We start from the raw sequence: 24,390 nt of genomic DNA on the forward strand, positions 1-24,390 counted from the left end.
CCTACATCAGCTATGTTATGCTAAAATACATTTTGCGAAAACATGAAAAGCACATACAAATATGTATTTAAACATGAGAATTAATCCTCAATAGGTGAATCCAAGACTGTATTCTTCCCCACTGTCTAGCAAGGTGATTATAGTTAACAAAATAACAATAAATTAAAATTGAAAAAAGTTTTTGTTAATCGAAATAAAATAAGAACTAGAGTTTAAACTAATAAAAAAAATAAACTTTAAAAACTAATTAAAACTAACATAATGAAAAATCCAAAACGAATTTAACCTTGTCTGATTGTTTCAAATGTTTCAAGCCATTATAGTGCAGACATTTTGAGAAAAAAATAAGATCAGTTTTGTCCGACGCCGTAACATTTTGAATAGATGAGCGCAAATATTCTGATGTTTTATTTTGAAAACCTCCACATAGTAGCTCACTTCGTGTTTTAGTAAATTACATCCATCATTACGGGACTTTCCTCATGACCCAGTCAGGGGCCAGAAGTCAGTAGTCTGTGTGGTTCGACAAGAAGGTAAGGAATGTTCTATTTTCTGTGGAACAGTGACGCAGCACTTTCACCCCTTTATGGTCGCTTTGATATTTAGTGCAGCGGAACGACAGCGTTCTGCGCTGCTGTACAGTAAAAGTTTACAGCAGTATCCAGCTACCACTGTAGCCATGGCCACTGTTTACAGTAGCTAACAATGCTAGGCTAGCTGTCTAGCTAGCTAACGCATAAAGTTATTTAACTACTCCCCCAGCTAACTGTGTGTTTTGTGCGAAGAGTCGTGTGACCCTGACGAAAGCAACAGCAATCACAGTAATTTGCGAAATTGTCATTAATCTACGAGCACGATTGAGCAAGTTGACTTGTGTTCCAGAGTCCGCGAGCTAGCCTGCTAGCATAACGAGAGAGCGACGAATAAGCTGATGTCAAGTCACGACAGTGTTACGTGTGTCGTTTATCTTAGTTAAGTTACAATAATAATAGGTAGTATATTGGACTAGTTTAGATGAAACTAGTTAAACACAGTCTTACATAATAACATAACTTCATGCTGGCTTATTGTTCATCTTATATTGTAGTTTTATGGACAGTTTTGTAACCTACATCTGTGACGTTGAAGGGTGTTGCGTTATTAAGCCAAGTGTTTCAATTATTACTTATTTTTATTATGACAAGTTGCTCACACGTTTCTGACATGAACCAGTCAGTAAATGGTTATTGAGAAAACAATCGCTAGATTAATTTATTGTGAACATATCTGTTGGTTACAGTCATATATTAACATATCAGCACTATAAAAAACTGAATGTTGAAATGAAATTTAAAGTATTTATCTACAAGGCTGGTGGTTGATTGCATGTACATTATTTATCTTTGCTGTATACTTAAAAGAGATCCACCAGTATTATAAGTTATGTGGCATTTGCTGACTCTTGTGAGTGTTTTTGTGTTTGTTTTGATATTATTACCTACAATGTGATGTGAATCTGCTATCCCCCTGTGTTGCAAGTGTTAGACTTTTTGTGATGATTAAATTATGTCACATGTTATTGCTGTTGTAGGAATGTAAATGTCTGAGGACAGGGAAGCCCAGGACGACGAGCTGCTTGCTTTAGCAAGTATTTATGATGAGGAGGAGTTCCGCCAAGCACAGTCTGCACAGGGAGGAGAGATCCAACTCTGCCTGGAGCTTCCTCCAGATTTCAAAATTGTTGTCAAAGGTATACATTCAAAGTGAAGCTGTGTAATACCAGACAAAAAATATGTGCAACATCTGCACAGATCAGTTCTCTAGTAATGCTTTCATTGTGCAACATACAGTACCCTTCAAAAGTCCTGCTCTTTTAAAACATTTTAAATTCCTTCATTCTGCATTTTTTAAATGTGAAATATTTATGCTCTCATATAACGACACTTCTATTGCAGGAGAGAAGCAATCTGAATATGATGTCAGCTTCTTACCTCCTTTGGTGCTGAACTTTGAGCTCCCTGCAGACTATCCTTCTATAGCCTCACCAATCTTTACTCTCAGCTCAAAATGGATGACCAGAGCACAGGTAACAGTTTGCCTATATTAACACACAGTCACCAATTGTTAGACTATATTTAAACTTGCAACAATTCTAATCTCTAATCTCTGCAGTAAAGACACATGTAACATGTGGCAGCAAGACATGTTACCTAAGCCTTTACTTACTCCTGCTAGTCAGGACTAGGTCACTATAAATTGACTTGAAAACCTTAGAACTTAAAGTTTACCAACAGTACTTGATACAGCGCCTGAGAAGAATCTTATGATTTAATTTTTGAATACAAGATTACACCTCACACCTTTTCGGCTCTATGTTCCAGAATAAATATCATCTGCCATTATGTCAGTTCTTTATTTGATTTCTTCACAAAAAATTTGGCGCAAATTTAAGGCTGAATTATACCCATTGTATCTCCTCAGATGAGCACTCTGTGTCGGCGCCTGGATGAGCTATGGGAGGAGAATCAAGGTTGTGTGATTATTTTCACATGGATTCAGTTCATCAAAGAGGAGGCTCTGGATTTTCTGGGCATCCAGTCTCCTCTTGAAGTCATCAGAGGGGGAAATAAGCCAGGTGGTGAGCGCAGGAAAACTGACCCTGCAGCTACAGGTACAGAAAGTACATGTATGCTTTTTTAAATTTTGATTGTGACCAGTCTGCTGTGGCAAATATAATAATCACCAAATTGTATCTATTTTTTTATTAGTTTGTTTTATTTAAAGCAAATTCTCAGATTTTTAAATGAATGTTTTCTTGTTTCTTTGCTACATTTAACATTTTGTGAAAAATGGACAAAACAACTAATCAATTAATTGAGAAAGTGATCACTGCACTGTGCAAACGCTTGGGGCATGTGTGCAAATGCTGTAAAGTCATAATTCTTTCACAAACATACAAATATAGGCAGTTTGTTCGCCTCAGGGATGGAGAGCAGTACAGTAATGACTGTCTGTCTGTCTGTCTGTCTGTCAACAGTGAAGCATGGGCAGGTTCTGTGCAAGTTTGGGGCTGCATTTCTGCAAATGGAGTTAGGGATTTGGTCAGAGTTAATGGCGTTCTTAATTCCGAGAAATACAAACAGAGACATAAGGGAGATATCTGATTGGCCCCAAATTAATTCTGCAGCAGGACAATGTGATGTTATGGCCCACACAGAGCTCTGATCTGAAGGCAAAGGGTGGTGTAGTGGCGACTGTACACTGAATTCCAAAGCCACCGGAAGTCATTAGCTGTAGGTAGGTTCCTACGGGCTTGACTTGTAGGTACAAGACAAGAAAGAGTTACGTGAAGGGTTTGCCGTACACCCAGGTTACATTTTAACCTACATGTATCCAAGCTTCTTTAGGATCAACAACACATAGAAATATTCCCTTGATGTTCCACATCATAATTGGTGATCGATTGATTTAACAGTCATCTAACGTAACATAACCTTTTACACCAAACCTTGTACAGCTTCTGATGGACACGTCAACCTACTAAACTGCTAGATATTTTCCAGTACATATCCCCCAATCCCTCTATCTATCATAGCTGTCAAAGATCAGTGTCCAAGGTACCTTTGACATCAAAGATCCACAAAGCCACATTCCTTTCTTGCAAGATTATTTAATCAAAGGCTTAAGGCCAACATTTAACTAACTGTTCACAAATTACACTGTAACAAGTAATGCTGCGCTAATCATTTAAACTAACCCTAAACTAAATTAACTCAATACTGGCTCCTACAGGTGGACATACCAAATATTGATTTAGATTTTTCCTCCATGAGCTCACTCAGCATTTTGTAAATTGATAAAAAAAAAATACAACAATTAGAATTTATATTTGTGAAAGCATTCTTACTGTACAGCATTTGTTCACAGACACCTGCTTAAAATCTTTGCACAGTAATGTATGCATGCAAGTATATGTCTGTGTGCAAATATCCCTCCTCTGTTCTCTTTTGACTGTTGCCCCAATCTTTGATCTTGAGTCCTGGTTTAAGCTTAAATAAAAATACTGATTTATATATTAAATATTGTTTAATATTGTTTAGCTCTAACACAGACTGGGAGTCAGTCGGAAAAAGCCGAGGAGAAGATCATTAAAGAGAAGAAGGAAAAGTCTGAAGCGCAGTTGACACCCTGTTCTCACCTGGACCAACGGGCCGTCCTTTTGAGGGAACCACACGTCGACATCCTACCTCAGCTCCTTGACTTTGATGAGACACAGCGCCAGAGGGTGTTTGACAGCAAGGTGTTCTGCTGCGGGATCTGCTTTGCAGAGAAGATGGGCGCCAACTGCCTTTGCTTTAAGGAATGTCAGCATGTCTACTGCCAGGCGTGCATGACGGAATACTTCCAGATCCAAATACGGGACGGCAATGTTCAGTGCCTTAATTGCCCTGAGCCAAAATGTACCTCTGTAGCCACACCGTTACAGGTAAGACAGGGGGTTTGTTTGGTACAGCATGTGATTACACTTTATCTCTGGAGTTCTGAAGCCTGACGAGTTGAATTCACTTCATTTTCAATTTCCCCAACCCTGTCATTTTTAACTTAACATCCAAATGTTCCTTTAAATTTGTCCGTTTACTTTTTCAGTTATACTGCCCAAACATGGCTAAAAATGTAACCTCTTATTTGAGGTAATAAACAAGTTCCTCTGCTTTTCTTCCTCCATTTTTCAGGTCAAGCAGCTTGTGGATGATGAGCTGTTTGCTCGTTATGACCGCTTGCTGCTACAGTCCACTCTGGACCTCATGGCCGACGTGGTCTACTGTCCCCGTACGTCCTGTGGCACCGCTGTCATGGTGGAGCCGGACACAACTATGGGCATTTGCACTGCCTGTCAGTATGCTTTTTGCACACTGTGCAAGCTGGGTTATCACGGGCTCTCGCATTGTAAAATCAATGCAGGTAATATAAATGGAAAAATGTGTTTTTCTTAATAAGAAGTTTTAAAACAAGTTAAGTTTTAAAAAGTTATTTTACTTTCATGTTAAGCATTTTATTTACATAATGTCATGAAAACATTTATACATGGGTGAAAAATTAGTTACACCAATTGAGGAATTGTTGCATTTAGTTACATTTTCAAAGAAGACATTTTAACTGTCCTATCGACCCTGAGATTAAAACTTCTTTTCATCTTCTCTTAAAGATGAATTGCGTAACCTCAGAGATGAGTACCTGTCGGCTACAACTCAGGGCCAGAAGTTCATGGAGCAACGGTTTGGGAAGAGAGTCATCCAGAAAGCAGTGGAAGAGTCCTTTAGCAGAGACTGGCTTGACGAGAACTGCAAGGGCTGCCCACGCTGTGGAACCAATATACAGGTTTGGCTCCCTCTGCTGGTTACAGGATAGCAGAACATCATCACTGGGGATGAGTTAACTGTGTTACCGCATGTGTTTGATGCACACTTCTGGTGAAATTGACGCACATGATTGAAAATGCTACTTTTAAACTGTGCTAAGATTTTTGTTAATATCTGTGATGCACTGTAGCTTGTGTCCTGTCACTGAATATTTCAGCAAACCTCTGATATGACTTGAGTTCTGGCTGAAGCTGAGAACTTTTCAAAAAAAGTCAGTACAAACAAAAAGCAATCATTCCCCATGTTTTTATAACCAGCTGTTTTCTTGTCTCTTACTAATGACATAATGTCGTGTGTTGTCCGGATCAAAAGAGAGTAAGCCACGTCGTGTGAACTTGCCTTTAAACCTCGACTCCTGTGTCTCTCTCTCTAGAAAGTGGACGGCTGTAATAAGATGACATGTACCTCGTGTAAACAATATTTCTGTTGGCTGTGCCTGGGCCACCTCAGTAGAGTCAACCCATACGGTCACTTTAACAACCCAGGGTTGCCGTGTTACAATCAGTGAGTATAAACAGTTTCTCTCTCAACAACCAATAATAATAATCCGAGACCTTCTGTCCGTTTGCAAAGACAGTTGACCGTTCATTTCCTTGCTTGTTGCAGACTCTTCCACGGTGTAGACATAGACGATGATGAAGATGACTTCTGGAGTGACGAGGAGGACTGACACCAGTGCAGTGGCGGAACACTGTTTGCTTCTCATGAATGCACTTTAACTAACTTAACAATTACATCACCTTCCCCGTGTCTGGGTTAGCCAAACAATCTCCCTACAGTAATGTGTCAGGGCACAGAGAGTTCTCACTGAGGTTTCTGTGGTTATTGAATCAGGATGAGCAAGAGTGGCTGTAGCTTTTATGTCAAGAGTGAAGCAGCTGGGGTGATTACAGAATTCACAGTTTTCCACCTCCCATCGACACAAACCCCTCTAAATATGATAATGTGATCATTCAAAACTCTAACGGGATATGGATTTCTCTTTATTTTACAGTAGATCATGTCTACATATTTTTCTAAATTGTTTCATAATCGGTTGAAGTGTTTAATCTCAGTGTAGTCCAGACAGATACTGGACTATCCACGCTGCCTGTCGGAGGGAAAAGTTAGAACTCTTTTCACTTTTCTTTCTGTGTCATGTTACAAAAGTTAAGTAGCAACTCTTTGTCGAGCATTTTAGCACATGTTCAAAGTATGACATGGCTAACTTTATGAGGAACAACCCTAAAGGTGGAGGATCATGTATGAATGTATTTATCCAACACTCTTAATACACACAATGAACAAATAGGAATAAACCGACGGAGGCCAGCCAGGCCGCTAAAGCAGAGGTTTCTATTTTGTTACCATTGTTGGGCTTTGTTGGGGTGAATACAATGGGTTTCCCATTCTTGTTGGTCAATATACACACAAAGTGCAATGTACAGGGTATGTTCTGTATGTTACATGTACAGGGCAGGGTTGTCTTCTCCTGTGATGCAGTTTTGCCAGTCATGTTTTTTTCCCCTTTTTCTTGAGTTTTACAAAAATGCTTCTCGACATTGTTGAGCAGGTTGGAGAGATGAATTTCGTTCTTGTCCATACATAATTTAACCAATTGAGGACACTACAGTAAATATTAGTGCCAGCAGAGCATCCCAATGGTTTACTGGGATTTCGATAATGATGTTCAGGTCTTGGTGAGCAGCCAGGACATATCAGTACGATATGGAATAGTTGAACACTCTCTCCTTTGTCATGTTATCGTTGCCAAATGTTAGTGAGGCCATTGCATTGGACAATATTTACATAAATATATGTTAATTTATTCTATGCCACCAAAAGTTAATCGGGGAAAAGGGCTATTTAATGCTAAAAGCGTTGTTTGAAATTGTTGCAGACTTTCATCAAATTTGCTTTTTCAGATTAAATATTCTCTAATTCATTCATTCATTCATTCAGTACGCACAGTTTATCTGTTCCATCAATGCAGACTCTGTAATTTCATGCCTTGTATACGATGATTTTAAATAAAGGTCATGCAGAATTCTGTTTAAATGCATTTGTCAAAGAAAGGATTACCTCTAACCGTGTTGTTTATTTTATTCGCTGCATCTAAAACTGAACCATAGCCTTTTAGTGTGTTTTTCATCGTTCCTCTGCCTCAACTGTGGGTACAAATGTACAGTCTTACATCTTAGGTTTGCTGAACACAACAACAACAAGCCTTGAAGCAGACGGGCTACAGCAGCAGAAGACCACGCCGGGTTCCTCTCCTGAGTCTTTAAGTGTCCTGTGTACTGCAATGAAGTGGCAGGTGAGTGTATTTAAAGGTTTTATTCTGTAAATGTAAGAATAAAGCACATGTGTTAAGGTAAAAAGTTGTTGTTTTCAAACAGATGCCATTCAGTGCTTTACTCTCCAGTAACAGAAAATATACCTTTTCCTTGAAGCATACAATCACAAGATCTTTCAGGAAAAAAACTGTCACCTAATTAAGATGAGTATTTTGTGCTTGATTGGAGAAAAAAGTGCTGTAAGTGTTCTCTCTCTTTGTCTTAAACATGACCCACATTTTCCCCTGTAACCCACAGGTTATACTGTGACAGAGAGAGAGAGGAACAATGAAACACTAAAGAAACAAAAGAGTCCCATGTTTTAGCCTGAGATTGAAAAGAGATGGCGACACGGTGTAATCCCTTTGGCTAGAGTTGCTGACGGGGGATAACCCTTTAAAAGTTCTCTCTCTGTGTTCACCCCCCACTCAGCTCCTGCCTTTCCCCATACACACTGACTGACAGAGTGACTGACTGGTCGGACTGTTATTGTGTCTCCCCCCCCCCAAAGACATCTGCTCTCACTAACACGGGAGAGTGTTACCAGCAGCATCTGAGCAGCCTGGAGGAACTTCACTGATCCTTTTAAACCATCATCCTTTACACCTCACAGACTTATCAAGTAGGAGGTGAGACTCAGGTCAGTGGATCTTGATGTGATGTGGTCCCAGACACTACGAGGCCCTGAGGCCTGATGATGTTGTTCCTGGACCTCACTCTCATGGATGTGTGTGGTCTGGATGTTGTCATGGTTTTTGTGGAATGCAGAGTGAGGGTGAGCTGGTCATGTATAAACTCTGCCTCTTGTTATGTTTTTAAACTGCTTATGTGTTTCAATATTGGTCATCTTTATGGTGGTACAGGTAGTGCACACACTTTATTTAGCTAATTACGCATGACTACGTAAATACACACAACTACTACTGGGACCCTTTGTCCACAGGGTGTCAGTGTAACATCAAATATAGATGTGTCATAGAGCAAAGTGAATAAAGAGTATTTTCGCTAAAGAGTCGTTGATTACATCCCTTTCATTACTACCAGATAGTTTCTAAAATAATATTTTGAGTATTAATGATGCCAAGTCTGTAGATGGTTATTAATGATTTAATATTCATGTAAAATATGAAGTGTCAATAGCAAGTTTTAATTTCCAACCTTTTTTTATTCAATGTCACTGTAAAAACACACTTCATTAACTACAAATTGATCTCTTTTTGTTAGAGTCACACAACCGAGCGGCCTTATCATGATCGAGAGTGACCGAGAGCTGTCGGCCATGGTGAAGGAGCTGTGGGACAGCGACGTCAACAGACTCCAGCCTGGAAGAGACTACAGGATCTCTCTGCAGGTTTGTCACACGCCTGTCGCTCCACTCATGACCTAAAGCAGGGGTGTCACTCTCACTTGACCTGGGTGCCAATGAGCTTCTAGTCTGGTCAATAAAGTGGGCAATATGAGCCTAAAATCATAACATAATATCACAATAAAGATATTCCTGGTGACAATTTGGCTGCGATTTATAAGCCTCGTCTTGAGTTTGTGCACCATATTATGACATGCAACTTAAATATAGCACTAACTTTAGTCTAGTAATATAGTTTGAATGATAACAGTCTGTGGGTATTGGATATTTTTTTTGGTTTGCTTTCGAGCTGCATACAAATCTGTCACCTTTTGTAAATGTAAATACTGTAGAATGGAGATGTGTAAATTTGTCTCTGATTGAATGCAAGTCAGATTTTAACGTTTGAATGGTTCTCTTCACCGCCACAGGGCAAAGCTGGAGACAGCATGGCCAGTAACGACGACAGTGAACGCGCAGGTTCTCCTCTGTTTACATTTGTTGATGAGAACATTTTCAAAAAGGAGACCTTTTTAGGTGAGTGCATAAGTGTGAGCTTTTCGCCCCTTACTTCTGTTGCATGAGGTGGATTTCTCTAGATGCTTCTTACTCACAACTACACCATCGAGAAGTCTTTGCACTGACAAAATGTCCTCTACTTTTTCCCTACCCCTTAGCCAGTTTGACACTATCTGTCTCGCCATATCCAATCAGATCTCCTTAAATAAAAAAGGTTCCATGTTGCATAATCACAGAGTATGCAGAGTTCACTCTCCACTGACGACTGGCCTCTGGTTCAGGTCTTGCTCTGCACGAGGCAGACGTCCTCCTCCTCCTCCCGGATGATCCTCGTCACAGATTTGTGTTAGGCAGCGTGTTAGACAGAGTGGTGCCCTAATACAAAGGGAGCCAAGTTATGTAACAGTCGGTATTAAGAGTTCAGTCTGAGGCTGACATCAAATTTGGGGGAAAAAAGGAGGATTCTTCCCTCTGCACTATTTTTATACTTGCCTCATCTGTAGTCTGTCACCATCTCCCATCTGTTTAAACAGCAGGTGCTTTTTTTTACATGAATATTAACAGTTTGTGGTGCTGAAATTCAGGCTTCTCACACCTGTTCAGCTTTGTTTAGCTGTCGTCATGGTCCTGTAGATCTCCTGCAGACTGACAGCACTGCACAAAATCCCATTTTTGATAAGTGTACGCATCTGTTTCCTGCAGCCTTTATATCCCTGTTGGATAACTACGTGAGTGACACCGGTGAGCCAGAAATTGTAACCCCCGAGGAGGTGGCAGAGAATCACAAGTTCCTGGACGCCATCATTCAGACTCCCACTATGAAGGTACCCCCCAGCCTGACGGTTACAGTTAAGGTCTTGAGAAAACAGCTGACACATGCTCAGCAAACCACTTCCACCTTATTTAAATCAGTCAGAGGAGTGGTTGTTAGGTTGACTGAAGGAGTAGAAATCAGGTAAATATAAGTTGTAACATTAAGTTCATTCAAAACTTTGTTTGAATCTGATTTGATGATGAGACTGAGGCACAAATCCCGATTCTGTCTGTTCGGTCTGAGGTGCTTGACATGTTAAATGCCATATGGCAACTATGTATAAGAAAATAAATTGTTTGTCTGCAGATAGCCCATAAATACCTGGCAGAGAAGAACCTCTCCCCTAAGGATAATAAAAAATTCAAGGAGCAGCTGTACAGGATCTGGTTTGAACTATATGCGAGGAGGGGAGCCAGCAAGTAGGTGGAATCTCTCTAGCTCAGCAGTAAACTCACCAGTGGAAATTGGCACCTCGATGGTAACCATTGTACTCAGTCTGTGTACATATGTAAATGTACAAAAACAAGATCATTCACGGGGTGAAAAAAGAAAAAGGCTGTGAAGCATTCAGTACATTGGCAAGAAAACATAGCTCCACTGTGTCTCCCACCAGGCCGGACTCCTCAGGGTTTGAACATGTATTTGTGGGAGAGACGAGGGGAGGACGGACTGTGATTGGCTTTCACAACTGGATCCAGCTTTACCTGCAAGAGAAGCTAGGACACATTGATTACAAAGGCTACAGCGTCAGTGCAAATTCACCCCAGGTATTACATCCCTCTCGCCATCTCCTGCCTCCATCACTGCCTATCATGTCATCCCTCTCTTTGATCACATGTCATATTTCTCTCTCTCTCTCTCTCTGTCACTGCAGCCCGATGAGAACAAACACATCCTGGCACTACAGTTCAGCTGGAAAGACGGCATAAAGCCCAAGGGCAGCATCTTTGTCGGCGTCAGCCCCGAGTTTGAGTTTGCCCTCTACACTCTCTGTTTCCTCACCTCGCCAAATGAGCGCGTCAAAGTCCAGTTCAGCTACTACGATGTGGAAATTGTTTGCCATCACTACAACCAAAAGCACATAGGCACTACTTATCCTGTGCTCATCAAGTACCAGAACCACGAGTAACCCGACTGGAAGTATGTAACTTATCCAAGATTCAAAAATGTCATAGGCATTGTTGTTGCCTTTTTATTTCTAGATAAAGATACAATAAAACCTTACAAGACCTTCTTGCATTTGTATTTGTATTTATTGCATCTTCTGAAACTCCGATGAAGAACATGTGATGGGTTTTTATCCAGATGTTACAGATGTTTATCAGTAAATTTTATGATTTCAGTCAGCTTTGGGTTTATTATCATGAGCGCAAACCAACATTTCATGATGATTCCAATAATCCCAGAGACCCAGTATTGGTATCGGTGCAGATGTTAGATAAAGGCATCAGCACAAATGTGACACAGAGTTGTTGTTTTGTTTAAAATGTATTTACAACTTAGGCTGTACCAGAATGATGTTGGTAGCAGTGGATACTCAAAGTTGTGTTATTGGTATTGGACACAAAAAGGTATCAAACCATCCTAATGTCTCATTCAAAACAAGTGGTATCTATGTCCTTGTAGGCTACTGAACATATCCTCAGTGGTATATGTCTGTTAGCATATTATTGAGTCTTTTACAGCATCTTTTAAACTTTAATTCAGATGTTCAGATTGAAATGTTTACTAATGGTTGATGGCACTGATTTGCATGGATGTTTCACCAAGTTTCAAAGGGGCGGCGATGGTGGGTTTGTTATTGCGATTGACGTCACGAATTGCGTCACTTCAATGACGATGTGGAAGAAACTGTCAGGCAGTTATTTCAAAATAAAAGCATCCATTATTTTTTCTTTAAAAAAAATAGAAGTAAAATAACAATAATACAAAGGACTGATATATTGTTTTGTTTCCATGTACAGAAATAGCTCAGTTCATTAATGGAGAAAAATAATTAATAATTCACTATTTCTAGCGCTGACCTTCTGTTGGGACTTTATTTTGAAAAGCCTAACAGGAAGTCGTTTGTTTTGTATAGACATACTGTCGCTTGACGGTAGTGTGAGCAGCACTAAGCAGTCGAGGAAAAAGCGGCTGCTGGTTATTTGTGGCGAGGTTAGAGTTTACAGTTTGTACTGTTATATCATTTTCGTTTTCGCTGGCTGTTGCTCCGGCTTCTCTCTCATTTATCCGCCATTCAACCCGGAATGGCTGAACCCAGCGCCAGATACCAGCAGGTACGACAGTTTCCACACTTAATTTCAAGGCATTACATTAAATACTGAATATATTATCACAACTTAGCGTCGTTTGACATCGTTTAGCTGCTTTTTCTTGTCGAGTGTTATTATTGTTGTCAATTATAGGTCAATCGCGTTAGCGCGAGCAATGTTGATTTCGTGGGTAGATGTTAGCATGCTAGCTGCACGGACGCCAACGCCTCCATGCTAGCTAGCTTTTCAGAGTTACACATAATATAATGTGTATATATAAATATAATATTCGGATGTTTGTGAACGTGGCTTTCTGTTGAGTCAAAGTAAGATATTTCCAGTACGTTTACGTACGTGTTAAATGTTAATTATCAACTCCTGAACCAGTGTAGGACTATCTTCTATCTTGAATCAGTAAAATATAAAGTGTAAAAACTGTCTAATGTACACTCAAATTGATTACATATTAATCCGCACGCATTAATTTATCCAATGTTATCAGTGCGCAGTAACCTCAAAATATAGTTCATGAAATCAAGAAATGCACAGACGTTTTACAATTATTATATAAATGCTGTGAGATACTTTCCACTGTTGGAAAGTGTTCTTGTTTGCATAGCACATGATCTACAGCAGTGGGCGTGTTGGTCGTGTAGATTAACTGCCAAATCTGCCAGCTGACCTGCTTATTGCTGGTGCTGCAGAAAGGAACGTATAAGTCCGCTCATGTGGCTGAGTAGAAATGTGGCTTGCAGTGTTTTTGGCATATTTACTAGTATATCAGGGTCAACCACAAGCTCTTCCCCGTGTGATCTGTACTCCGACAATGTTGTTTGTTTGGTGACACACAAGAACTAAATCCTTAAAGCCTCAAAAGGTTCACTTCACAAATGGTTAGCTAATGCTTCGTATTATTATTTTTTTAGTGCTATTGACAAGTTTCCTGGGTTGGATTTATACACTGTTTGTATTTTCCAGAGGAATTGCCTTGACATACTTGCTTCATTTTAACACAAGTAAATACAATGTTTGTTGCTCTCTACCGTTAGGAATGATAATATTATTGAATTAATATTACTTTGTGATACAAATGCATCTCACGTGTATTCAAATTGTAATATTTTCACATGTTAAGGGGTTTCAGTTAACATTAATGGCCCTATAGGTAACACACAGTATTCTGTTCAAGGTAAAACATTTTAATAATTTACTTGAAAGCATAGCAGTTGACCATTCCTCCTCAGGTCATTGCTGGATATAACCTACTTTCTACAGAACTGTATGAAACAATTGGCTGTAAAAAAAAAAGGTGTTACAACCTCACCATAAGTAAAGTGTTGGTTACCAGTAATACAGACCTCTGTAAGACCCCTGATTGGTATTCTGTACCACTTCAGTGGCCTTTCCTGGAAAATGCCAGTAATGCTAATTGATCTTAAATCTGGTTTCCTGTAGCTGATTCAGCAGAAGTTTGACTTCTGGTGACCATTAAACACTGTGATTAGTCATTTAGTCTGATTTAGTCAGTTAAGCTACTAACTTTCCTAACTTCAATAAAACAAATAAATGGGCTGGGGTTCATGCTCATATCTGCTTAAACATCTTTGTCCATTTTCCATTCCTCTTCTCTGATTCTGCATGTTTATGTTTATTTGAAATACTTGTGTGACTCTTTTTACATCATTATTCTCATTTTCATTCAAAAACACATTTAAAGTGATTACTGTGTGATATTTGTGCAGATTTGTGAAAAACAAAAATGTTCCATTCAGTCTGTAGAATATGATGTATATAGGGCAAGACAATAATTAATCTAAAATTGTATTTTGGCACAATTTTGATAAACCTTTGAATAATTATTCAGCCCTATCTCCCACAGCTGCCGGATGAAGAGGAGGAGCCTGAAGAGAGTCCACAGGTAGCAGCTGACCCTCCACCTCCGTACAGCAGCCTCACAGCAGACAGTGCTGGTAATCAGCTTTAATTTTTCTGACATTATATAAAATAATTTTGTTGAAATGATCAGCACATTATTTGATACCAAAAATAAATGCTAGTTTGTTTTTGATTGTGTCTGTTTGTATTTTTGTACCTGATAATGTGGCAACTTTGTGAGACCTCTTTTACTCAGTATTTTACTCTGTAACTGTGCTCATCTCTCATCAGCCTTCTTTGACTACAAGGAAGATGGTGTTTTCCCCAAGCCTCCATCATACAATGTAGCAACCACGCTACCTTCCTATGATGAAGCAGAAAGAACCAAAGCTGAGACTACTGTTCCCCTGGTAACCGGAAGAGTGAGCTCAATTTTTTTTCCTTTTTGCAAGTAGTGACATTACACGCACACACGCACAGTCATGCTCAAAGATGACTTCTGCTGTTTGCAAGGCAGGAAGTGCTTGCTGTACCACCACAGGGAGTTTGTTTTTTTCATTTTCTTTCAGTCTTGTAGTATCTGAGCCTTCTGAATTTGGCTTTTGTTTCTGGTTTGAACAAGCAAATTCCATGGCTCCTGGACTCCCTCAACTGTCCTGTATGCTTCTGGTTTAAAAGGTGTACATGCTTCAGAATGAAATGGAGTTTCTTGAAGTCTGATACCACTCCAAAAATACCATATAGAGTATTAGAAAGTCTCAGGTTTAGTTTTAATACCAACTGACCTGTAGTGAGCCAAGAAATGAGATTGTGTGACTACATATTTGAATAATTTAAACTGAATAATTGAGAGATTCTGAGAAATTCTGAAATTGCATTCAATGTGGTATTAAGAAAAAAACAAAAACAAAATGTACTGAACATGATGTGAACAGAAAGTTATATAGTCTGATAAGCTAAGGTTTATCTGGTGTCCTGATTATTGGCTCCTTTTTATTGCTTGCCAAAGAAAGCTTTTGTGAATTGTAACCCTGTTATTTCTGTACCTCTATATGGGTGATGTATGGCAAATGTATTTTTTATTTAAAAATTAGAATTTAAACATTCAAAATCCACAGTAAAATGTATCATCAGCTCTTTTGTTACTTGTAACTGGTTAATTGACCTTCATTTAAAAAAAATACACCCTGCACAGCTGCTCTTAGATTAATAAGAGCACTAGCCTCATGTGTGGGCATGTCAAAATTCACAGAAGCCATCTCTGTGGGTTTTTTTTGTCTCTTGTAACAGCAGACATCCATTAATTTCTCAGCAGTAGAACTTGTTCTGAGATCATGACAGTGAAACAAAAATGAGTAGTTAGTTAATGTGTGACCACTCGTGGGCCACCCTGTTTGACTGTTGGTGTTGTGTTTCTCTGCCACCCACTGCCTGGCGCTCAGCAGCAGCCTCAGCACAGGGAGCGCCTGGAGACTTTTGATGATGTTATTCGCAGTTCACTGGAGGTAACTGGGAGGAATGGGAGGAGTGTGTGATGAGAGCAAAAAGTGTATTTGTTCCTTGTTTGGTGAAGACAGATTCACAGACAGTTTCTATGTACTCCACCTTTCTTGTGTGTGTGTGTGTGTTCATAGAGTAATAGCTAGTGTTTATTTGATAGTGAAACAAGAACTTCTGGTTCTATGTGAGTGTATCCTGCATCGTATTTGATCAACGCTATACCTTTGACTAACTGTGTTGTGGTGTTTTCATTGGTCTGCCGGATGTTGGTGTATTATTTACTTTCTGTTGTCAGCACAACTGGTTTTCATCAACAGGTGCTGGCCTGTGCTTGATCACATTCACTTTGAGCTCCGTCACTGTGTCGTAACCGTGTAATTTTGAATAAACCGTCTTGCATTGAGTTAAAGTAAGACGTGCATTTATCAGACAGACCGATTTGACTGACTCACGCTTTCCATCACAGGACGAAGACTTTGTGACCAGAGACGACTTTGAAGATTCCGATCAGCTGAGGATAGGAAATGACGGCATCTTCATGCTCACTTTCTTCAGTTAGTAACCCAATCTACTCGTCTGTGTTTTTCCTCCGTTTGAGCTACAGTTAATAAAATGAAATAACCGGCCATTTTAAGGTAGCTTTTTGTAATGACATCACACACTTTTTTTTTCCTCCAGTGGCATTCCTCTTCAACTGGATTGGTTTCTTCCTGTCTTTCTGTCTGACCACGTCTGCAGCTGGCCGCTACGGGGCCATCTCAGGCTTTGGCCTCTCTCTCATCAAATGGATCCTCATAGTGCGGGTATGAGCCCACACACTAGGCCTGGCTGGCTTTATTACTATTCTAATTAATACCAGAGCGTTTTCAAACGGCAACATCATTTCAGTAGGAATCTTTTGTTAAAGATGACATGAAAGTTATATATATGCAGATATGTGTAATGCATGCTGATATCGTTTTATTTTTGGAAAAGCAAATACAAAAACACAAAAAAGATTATATTATTTGCACCTTTCTGTTGTTTACACAGCTGTACGTTGTTCAGCAGGATATATCTCGATATACTTTAAGTTTGTGCATGATATTTGTGTGTCCATTTCATATAAAGTACTGCTGTATGTTGCCTAAAATACCAGTGTATGAATATTGGGTCATTATTACCCACGCCTACCACATCATACACACAGTATGTGCATATACTCCACGTGAGCCAAAACTAAAAAAAATGTGGCTTTCTGTTTGCATAAACGACCTAGAAACAACACTCATTTTAATGTTGTTTCTGTAGTTGTTGGCCGTTTGGTACTTTGGAAACTTACTGTTTCCTCAAACATCTATCGAGGACTTTTTTTTTTCTTTTTTAAAGTGCTGGACTCATTTGAGTGAAACCACTGAAAGCCATATTTCTTCTTACCAAGCCGTATTTCCTCTAACCAGTTATTTCTGTCCTTTTGTTTGGCTTTTAGTTCTCCACATACTTCCCTGGTTACTTTGATGGACAGTACTGGTTGTGGTGGGTGTTCCTGGTGCTGGGTACGTAGCTAACCTCTGCATTTAAATAGTAGGACGAGGACTCGAGTGGTACAGTTTTCCTCTGTTTTCAAATGTTTTATTAAAGACTCGACCGGAGGCCTTTTCATATCTCTCTAAAGTGACCATTTACATGCTGCAAACGTGTGTTTCACAGTCTGCTATAAATGCTAGTTTGAACGATCGGTCTCATTTCCTTCCTCTTCAGGCTTCTTGCTCTTCCTGCGAGGATTCATCAACTACGCCAGAATCCGTAAGATGGCCGACACCTTCTCCACCCTGCCGCACACCCGCGTCCTCTTCATCTATTGAGCCCACAAATCGTCACTGTACTCTCTTTCTTTCACTGAGGTGTAATCTGTGGCTTTATTCAATCATAACGGAAGAAAAGACTTTTTTTTTCTCCCCCCTTCCTTGACATCATTTGGACAATATGTTTATTGTCCCCCCCCCTTTGGTGTAAAATAGTAGTGAATGCTGAGAATTCTGTAGTTATTAGTGGTGAACTGTCAAGTGCTGTTATGCAGTTAAGAAGTACGTGATGTATAAATCAATGCCTTATTTGCAGTTTTTACTATATGTTGTTAGCAGCTGCATGCGCTGTCTCCCTGTTTATCCACCAGGGGGCAGGCTTGTCTGTATTAATTTCTTCAACCTGATGAAGTCATTTTGTCCAGAAAAATGGTCGCTGTGGAGTCAAACTTAGGCTTATAGAATTGATATAAACACGTCAAACAGTGGTTCTCGGCCCAGGAGCCTGTGAGCAAATCTAATCTTGTAGATTGATTTATCCTGAAATCAAACATATATATACTTCAAGTAACAATTTCATGTGTTTTTAAACTTCCTTGGCCATATTTTTGTTGAAAGGGAAAATTAGCTCTTTTTGGGTTCAGGGGCAAATTTAATTTAGAACCACTTGTACAGAGGATCAGGGGCTGGGATTTCCCTGGAGCATCTTTTTCTTGTGTGTTTAAGTTTTAGCCTATGCACTCACTATAATCAGGAATGTCATTTCCTTATGTATTTTAGCATGGCCATAAAGAAGCACTGTTGGTCCAGTGGAGTCACTGCCTTGCACAAGGGCAAATTGATGTGAATGAAATTAGATGATAAGTTTGTCACTGGATTCACATGCATTCAGATGATTTTTGGCCAAACATGAGTCGATTACATCATTTTTAATCAGAGGCACCTCACTGTTTTCCATTGAGGAGAAAATGTGAGTGTTTAAAACCAGACGCGACACGGTAAACTGTAGCTTGTGAAGAACCAAGGAATAATTCAGAGCACAGATTGTTTTTCTGTTCTTTTAAGTGATAAAATATCTTCTTTTTTTATGTTAACCCATATTCTAGTGAAAGTGGAATGATTCTTTTTTATTAGAACATTGCAAAAAACATATTTGGCTTGAACAAAGTTTGGAAATAAATCTATAAAAGTCTACATTTGTGCTGAGAGATTCATCAAAAATAAATGTGGTTCCACTTCTGCTACTTTATTAAAATGTAGGGCGTCACTTTCTGTCCTTTTGGGTATAACATTTTCATCTTCATACAAACATTTCAGTCCTTTTGTGTCTTTAACTTACAGAAACAATGTTTTGTCAATAAATTCTGAGGCTTTGATGGAGTTAATTTTGAATTCATCCTGCAGATTGCTGTTTAAATAATAATAAAAAAAGACATCTGTTAAGTGCTTCAGTAAAGGGTTATTCAGTCAGAGGGAGAGGAAGCATCACTGTCACTGAGGTGAGACATACATTTAGCTGCACTAATTTTAGCACACAGGGTGTGAGTGCATGTCGAGATGATGTTGGAAATGTGTTTTTTTTTCTTCCTTTAAGGTAGAACAGGAAGTAAAGATCACCCCACCTGGAAGACACGTCCCACCAACTGAATCAGTGTGGTTTCATTGCAAACATTTTTTGTCATCATCGCTGAAGACTTTCCTCCTGGTCTTTGCTGGATACTGGCCTCTAGTGGTGCCTGGCTGAAATGACAGGTCAGTGAAGTAAAAAGTCACCTTTTTTCTTGTCATTTTTCCTTTTATTTCTTCCATACAAGTTATAAAATTCTAATTTAAGTTAACAAATCTCTGCTTAGTGTAAACAACTAAACTAGTATACACAGTTTTGGGACTGTGGGAGAAAATCAATTCATTATGCAAACTTCCCACAGAACTGGCAACCTTTTTGCTGTGAGGCAACACTGCTAGCCACTGCTCTGCCTTGTGGCTTGCAAATTATATACATGTCCCAAATACCAACAACTAGATTTTAAGTGTCAAGCTTACAAATAATACAAAATTATTATCATTTTACAGCTTGTGAATCTAAATAGCTGGCAATAGCAGAACAGTTTAATCGAGTTGCATGCAGGAGACGAAGCTAAATGTAAAATCTTTATATTATCTTAATTATAATATGTTTAATGAAAGGACACTTAATACAAGTAAAGTACATGCTGCACAGTCTGCGTTGCCGCACCACCGAGACCTCTTAAAAGTCGAAAAACAGAACCAGCTGTCAGTAAAAATGTACAGATGTGCAGTTGCTCTGGGCTCAACAGCTGAACTTTGAACTATCTCTTCCTTACGAAACTCATTTGAATAGCCTTTGTTAATGTCTTGCGTTTAACAAATGATATAATATAACCATAAAAGTTGAAGTTGGAAAAAAAAATTACAAATGGGACAAAGGGCCCGTGCAAGACCTTAAAACACTGGCCCAGTGAACCTCCACCTCGCGGTGACCTTGGACAAACAAGTTTCATTTTGCCAGGTGCAGACGGGCTTAACTGATTGCTGTCGCTCAGCTGTAAATTCTGGCAGAGCACATAAACAAAAAAAACCTAATCATCCGTATCGCTCACAAATTCAGCCTCGGTACAACTCGAATCCCTAAACATTACATAATTCCTCCTCTGCTCCAGCGGGGTCACCCGGTGCAGGTGTGCTTATTATCCAGATGTCGTTCATGAAACATCTCCACTGTGCCAAGAGCTGTCTGTGTCTCATCAGCCAGAGATGGAAGTATTTCTCTGAGTAATTGATGGGAATTGTGAGTGTTTTCCAAAGCGGCTGCACTGCTTGCATGTTTTGGCTATCTGAAGATAAGAGAGGAGACTTTCTGATTCGCAGAGAGCCTGGGAGTGAGTCGGCTTTCCAAAAGCTTTACTTTCACTGGCTTCTGTTAAGACAACAGTTCTTTTATTCTGTGATGCAGTGAATTTATAGTTGGCCGAGCTGATGAAGTCATGAAATCATCAACCTTTGGCCTCAAGTTTGCTGTATATGAAGTTGGGGGTCACATCCCAACCTGTTCTCTAAAATCTCATTCATATCAGGATGGGCTCTGTGTGAGGCCCTGTGATGGACTGGTGATCTGTTCGCGGTGTGCCCCGCCTTTTGCCCTATGTCAGCTGAGATTGGCACAGCACCTCCACGCGGCCATCATGTGGAGGATAAAGCGGTAGAAGGTGAGTGAATGAGAAAGCACATTTAGCTTAGACTGAATTATATCCTGATTGAAATAATGTTTTGCTATTTGACACGCCACCTGGTTCTGATTCCAGTCATTATGCTTAGCAATAGTGATTATTTATATGTATATATATATATCTACATATACTGTATATATATATTGCATTGTATGATCACCACCAAGTGGAAAGAGTAGAAATACCACTCTTTTGATAAGATTTCACTTCAGTACAAGTTCCGGTCTGAAAAATGTACTCAAGTTAAAATTAAAAAAAAAGTTAAAAATGTACTCAGAGGAAAAGTAACTTTTTCCTGTGTTGTGCAAAAAGGACAAGGGGACACATCTCTTATTAACTATTTTTAATTAAAAGCAAACTTTTAGAAAGTGCTGACAAAATAAAACATGTAAACACATCAGATACACATCATATATCAGTCAAAAGGTCAGGAATGCTCTCACTTATTCAGGGACCTTAATTAGCGCCAAGTCACCTGTCCTCATTGTTCACTGCCAAATATCTTTATCTATTTATTAAATTTGCGATTACTTTCCGCCTCTATGGAGACAAACACTACAGTTTTCATCCTTGAGGCACATTCATACATTTTAATAGCAAAGAATAACAACACTTGCATAACTCACGAAAGCACCGGGGGAAGGTCAGAGTCCAACAGGTGCCACTGCATTTCTTAATTGGATCAGATACTACAGTGTTGCCCAGTATACCAGTAAAAAGACAAACTCCTTTTGTTGACAGGAAGGGGTTTCATGGAAATATGGTTGATGTGGTTTGAACAATCAGTAAAATGAAAAAAAACAACAAAATTGTTTCTTGCTACAATAAAATTTTCAGATGATGAGAGGATGGAAGGCCAAAGACGACCGCGCGACTGCGAACTTCTCTCACATTTATTGAATTATTTCAAGTTAGAATATCAAGGCCAGAGAATTTTTCATCACCTTAGACAAACTGTGTTTGGTCAGAGGCTCCTGCTGTCAGTCTGCGTTTCAGATGGGAGGTTCCCTCGGATGTGGGGAGGATGTGGGTTGCATCCAAATGATATGTCGTTCTAGTGTGTGTGTGTGTGTGTGTGTGAGTGTGTGAGTGAGTGAATGTGTGTGTTTGTGTGTTTGAGACAGAGAGCGAGAGAGAGAGAAAGAGAGCGAGAGCAGGGGGAGGGGTGTCATCATTGATGTGTGAGTCATCCTGATGCTCCCTCTTCCTCTTTCTGCACTGTGATGTGTGTGTGCAAACATCCTAGTTGTGTGTGTACTTGTATATAGATTTGTCTTATGTCCAGATTGTATTGAAATATTTTAATGTCTCTCCAGTGTCCTCATACCACGTCCGTCCATTAGTGTCTTCTTTACTGGTTAACGGCTGTTACGTTGAATGTGTGGAGCAGTTGCACGCGATTACCAACATGTTTGTCGTACGTATATTATTTACTCTTGTGTTAAATGTGGTCACGTTCAATCTGGACCGCCTCTGGAGGTCATATATCTGTTTTCAGAGCATCATGGATGTGTTTACACCTGCAGCTTTAATGCCACTACTGTCAGGTGCACTTTCTGTCACCTTTTCTGGCATGAACACTGCCGTTGTCTGGACCGGTAGACCTCATTGAGACCAGAATGTGGTGGAACTCTTCAGATTTAGGGCCAAGATTTTAAGAACTGTTTGTTTGGGCTGTTTAAAGAATGGCAGCCAGGACGGTGTCCTCAGAAGAATAGCTGCGCAGACATGTGCGTATGTGTGTAAGGCTGGTAAAGCAGTGGTGAGTCATCCACAGGCCAGCATTGACTGTTACCATGGGTCACACACAGCAGGTACCCCACCTCCCTATATACTCCTCTTTTTTCTCTCTCTCTCTCTCACCCACCTCTCTTCCTTATCCTCTTCCTACACCACCTCGTCTTCCATCTCCTCCTCCTCCTCTCTTTTTCTCTCTGACTCACGGATGACTCCTCCACCACCACCACCAATGACATCACCACCCCCTCCCTACCACTTTGTTGTGGTGAATCATACTGTACGTTGAGATTTTCTTTGCTCATGTCTCCAGTCAGCCAGCAGGGCAGACCTGAACGTCAGCCGCCCGTTGATCAATTCGACCCAAAACGCTGAATGACAACTGTGACGACGTCAGTGATGGTTTGAGTTTCTTGACCAATTGGATTTTAATGCTAAGCAAAGTAGCACACACTCGTACTGCATAAGGTGATACAACTGTTTATTCAAAAGCTAAATAATCAGAAGCGTCTCACGAGAGACCAGCCGAACAACAACGTCATCGGGCCAATGACACAATTTTGACGCGGAGTAGCCATTACTGAAAACAGCAGGTTGCAGATAACCAGATAACCAGAAAATGCCAAAAAACAGAAGCTTCAGCACCACCATTTTGTGTCCTTTAACACATTGCAAAGAGTTGTAGCTTGCAAATTTATATTACAGAGCAGATGTATGAATTAAAATATGGACCAGTAACCTCTGAAAAGTGGACACTTAAACACAGAGACACTCCTCGTGAAGTAAAGGCTCATGTATTTCCCTGTCATTTGAATTTAATAATTGTTTCGAGCAGGCGAAAATGTGCAGGTTCTTCTGGGCTTCGGTGTCATCCTTTTTAAAAAACAAAAAAATTTTAAATTGTGCTAAACTTAAAGGCAGGAGAACATGGAGAACATGAATTTCACTGTTACATGTTTTAAAATGTTTGTTTATTGAGAAAATCAGGCTTTTGCTTCACCTAAAAGATACACACAGTTTGTTATACACGACCCTTTTATCAAGTAATAAGAATATTTTCTGGATAATGTCCTTCATGGATGCTGTGGTTCTGTTTCCATGTCGCTGATCACTGTAAATGTATCATATCCAGATTCTGCAGATTTCAAATATAGCCTACAACGTGGTTTACTGTCCCCCATCACCCCCCCTCCCGGTGTGTTTTCTCATAATCATCAATTATTGTAACGTCATCAAATCCTATACTTTTTTTTTCCTGCTGTGTGGCATTGTTTTTAGTCTATGATATGGAAAAATGAGCCTCGTCTCTCACGTTACTGCTCACGTCTGCAAACTGCGGACAAGTTGAAGTTTTGCCATTTCAGACGTTTCTGAATGTCATGTTAAACAGACGTCACGTGTGTGTGTGTGAATAACGCCAAGCTCGACTTAATTCTGTAGGAAGGAAATTCCTTCTCTGCATTTAACCCGGAGGTGTCAAACTCATTTCAGTTCAGGGGCCACATAAAGCACAATTTGAGCTCAGGTGGGCCGCACCAGTAAAATAATAGCATAATAACCTATAAACAACAATAACTCAGAATTTGTTTTACATTTAAT

At 39.7% G+C, this 24,390-nt stretch overlaps 3 protein-coding genes across 9 annotated transcripts; all 3 read left to right on the forward strand.

The window, feature by feature from the left end:
* The first annotated feature begins 457 nt into the window (after window positions 1-457).
* On the forward strand, window positions 458-7,425 carry rnf14 (ring finger protein 14). The gene is made up of 9 exons (XM_044042924.1): window positions 458-533; window positions 1,571-1,729; window positions 1,935-2,065; window positions 2,461-2,650; window positions 4,080-4,465; window positions 4,713-4,941; window positions 5,186-5,358; window positions 5,773-5,903; window positions 6,006-7,425. The coding sequence occupies exons 2-9, from the start codon at window positions 1,579-1,581 to the stop codon at window positions 6,067-6,069; spliced, it is 1,455 nt and encodes a 484-aa protein (XP_043898859.1). The 5' UTR covers window positions 458-533; window positions 1,571-1,578; the 3' UTR covers window positions 6,070-7,425.
* Window positions 7,426-8,146: 721 nt separating this feature from the next.
* endou2 (endonuclease, polyU-specific 2) lies at window positions 8,147-11,626 on the forward strand. Of its 2 annotated transcripts, none has more exons than XM_044042925.1 (7): window positions 8,147-8,354; window positions 8,939-9,065; window positions 9,491-9,596; window positions 10,281-10,402; window positions 10,699-10,811; window positions 11,006-11,159; window positions 11,267-11,626. In XM_044042925.1, the coding sequence occupies exons 2-7, from the start codon at window positions 8,964-8,966 to the stop codon at window positions 11,519-11,521; spliced, it is 852 nt and encodes a 283-aa protein (XP_043898860.1). In that variant the 5' UTR covers window positions 8,147-8,354; window positions 8,939-8,963; the 3' UTR covers window positions 11,522-11,626. The 2 variants fall into 2 exon arrangements, with proteins under 2 accessions (XP_043898860.1, XP_043898861.1); XM_044042926.1 differs by having other exon boundaries at window positions 8,147-8,343.
* Window positions 11,627-12,477: 851 nt separating this feature from the next.
* Window positions 12,478-19,186, forward strand: ndfip1l (Nedd4 family interacting protein 1, like). Of its 6 annotated transcripts, none has more exons than XM_044042904.1 (8): window positions 12,478-12,671; window positions 14,512-14,617; window positions 14,814-14,944; window positions 15,965-16,027; window positions 16,489-16,576; window positions 16,701-16,825; window positions 17,491-17,557; window positions 17,763-19,186. In XM_044042904.1, exons 1-8 carry the CDS (start codon window positions 12,642-12,644, stop codon window positions 17,864-17,866), a joined length of 714 nt encoding a protein of 237 aa, XP_043898839.1. In that variant the 5' UTR covers window positions 12,478-12,641; the 3' UTR covers window positions 17,867-19,186. The 6 variants fall into 6 exon arrangements, with proteins under 6 accessions (XP_043898839.1, XP_043898840.1, XP_043898842.1 ...); XM_044042905.1 differs by having other exon boundaries at window positions 15,968-16,027; XM_044042907.1 differs by having other exon boundaries at window positions 14,527-14,617.
* The last annotated feature ends 5,204 nt before the right edge of the window (window positions 19,187-24,390 follow it).

The sequence above is a fragment of the Solea senegalensis genome, linkage group LG13 (genome assembly GCF_019176455.1).
Source record: "Solea senegalensis isolate Sse05_10M linkage group LG13, IFAPA_SoseM_1, whole genome shotgun sequence".
NCBI lineage: Eukaryota > Metazoa > Chordata > Actinopteri > Pleuronectiformes > Soleidae > Solea > Solea senegalensis.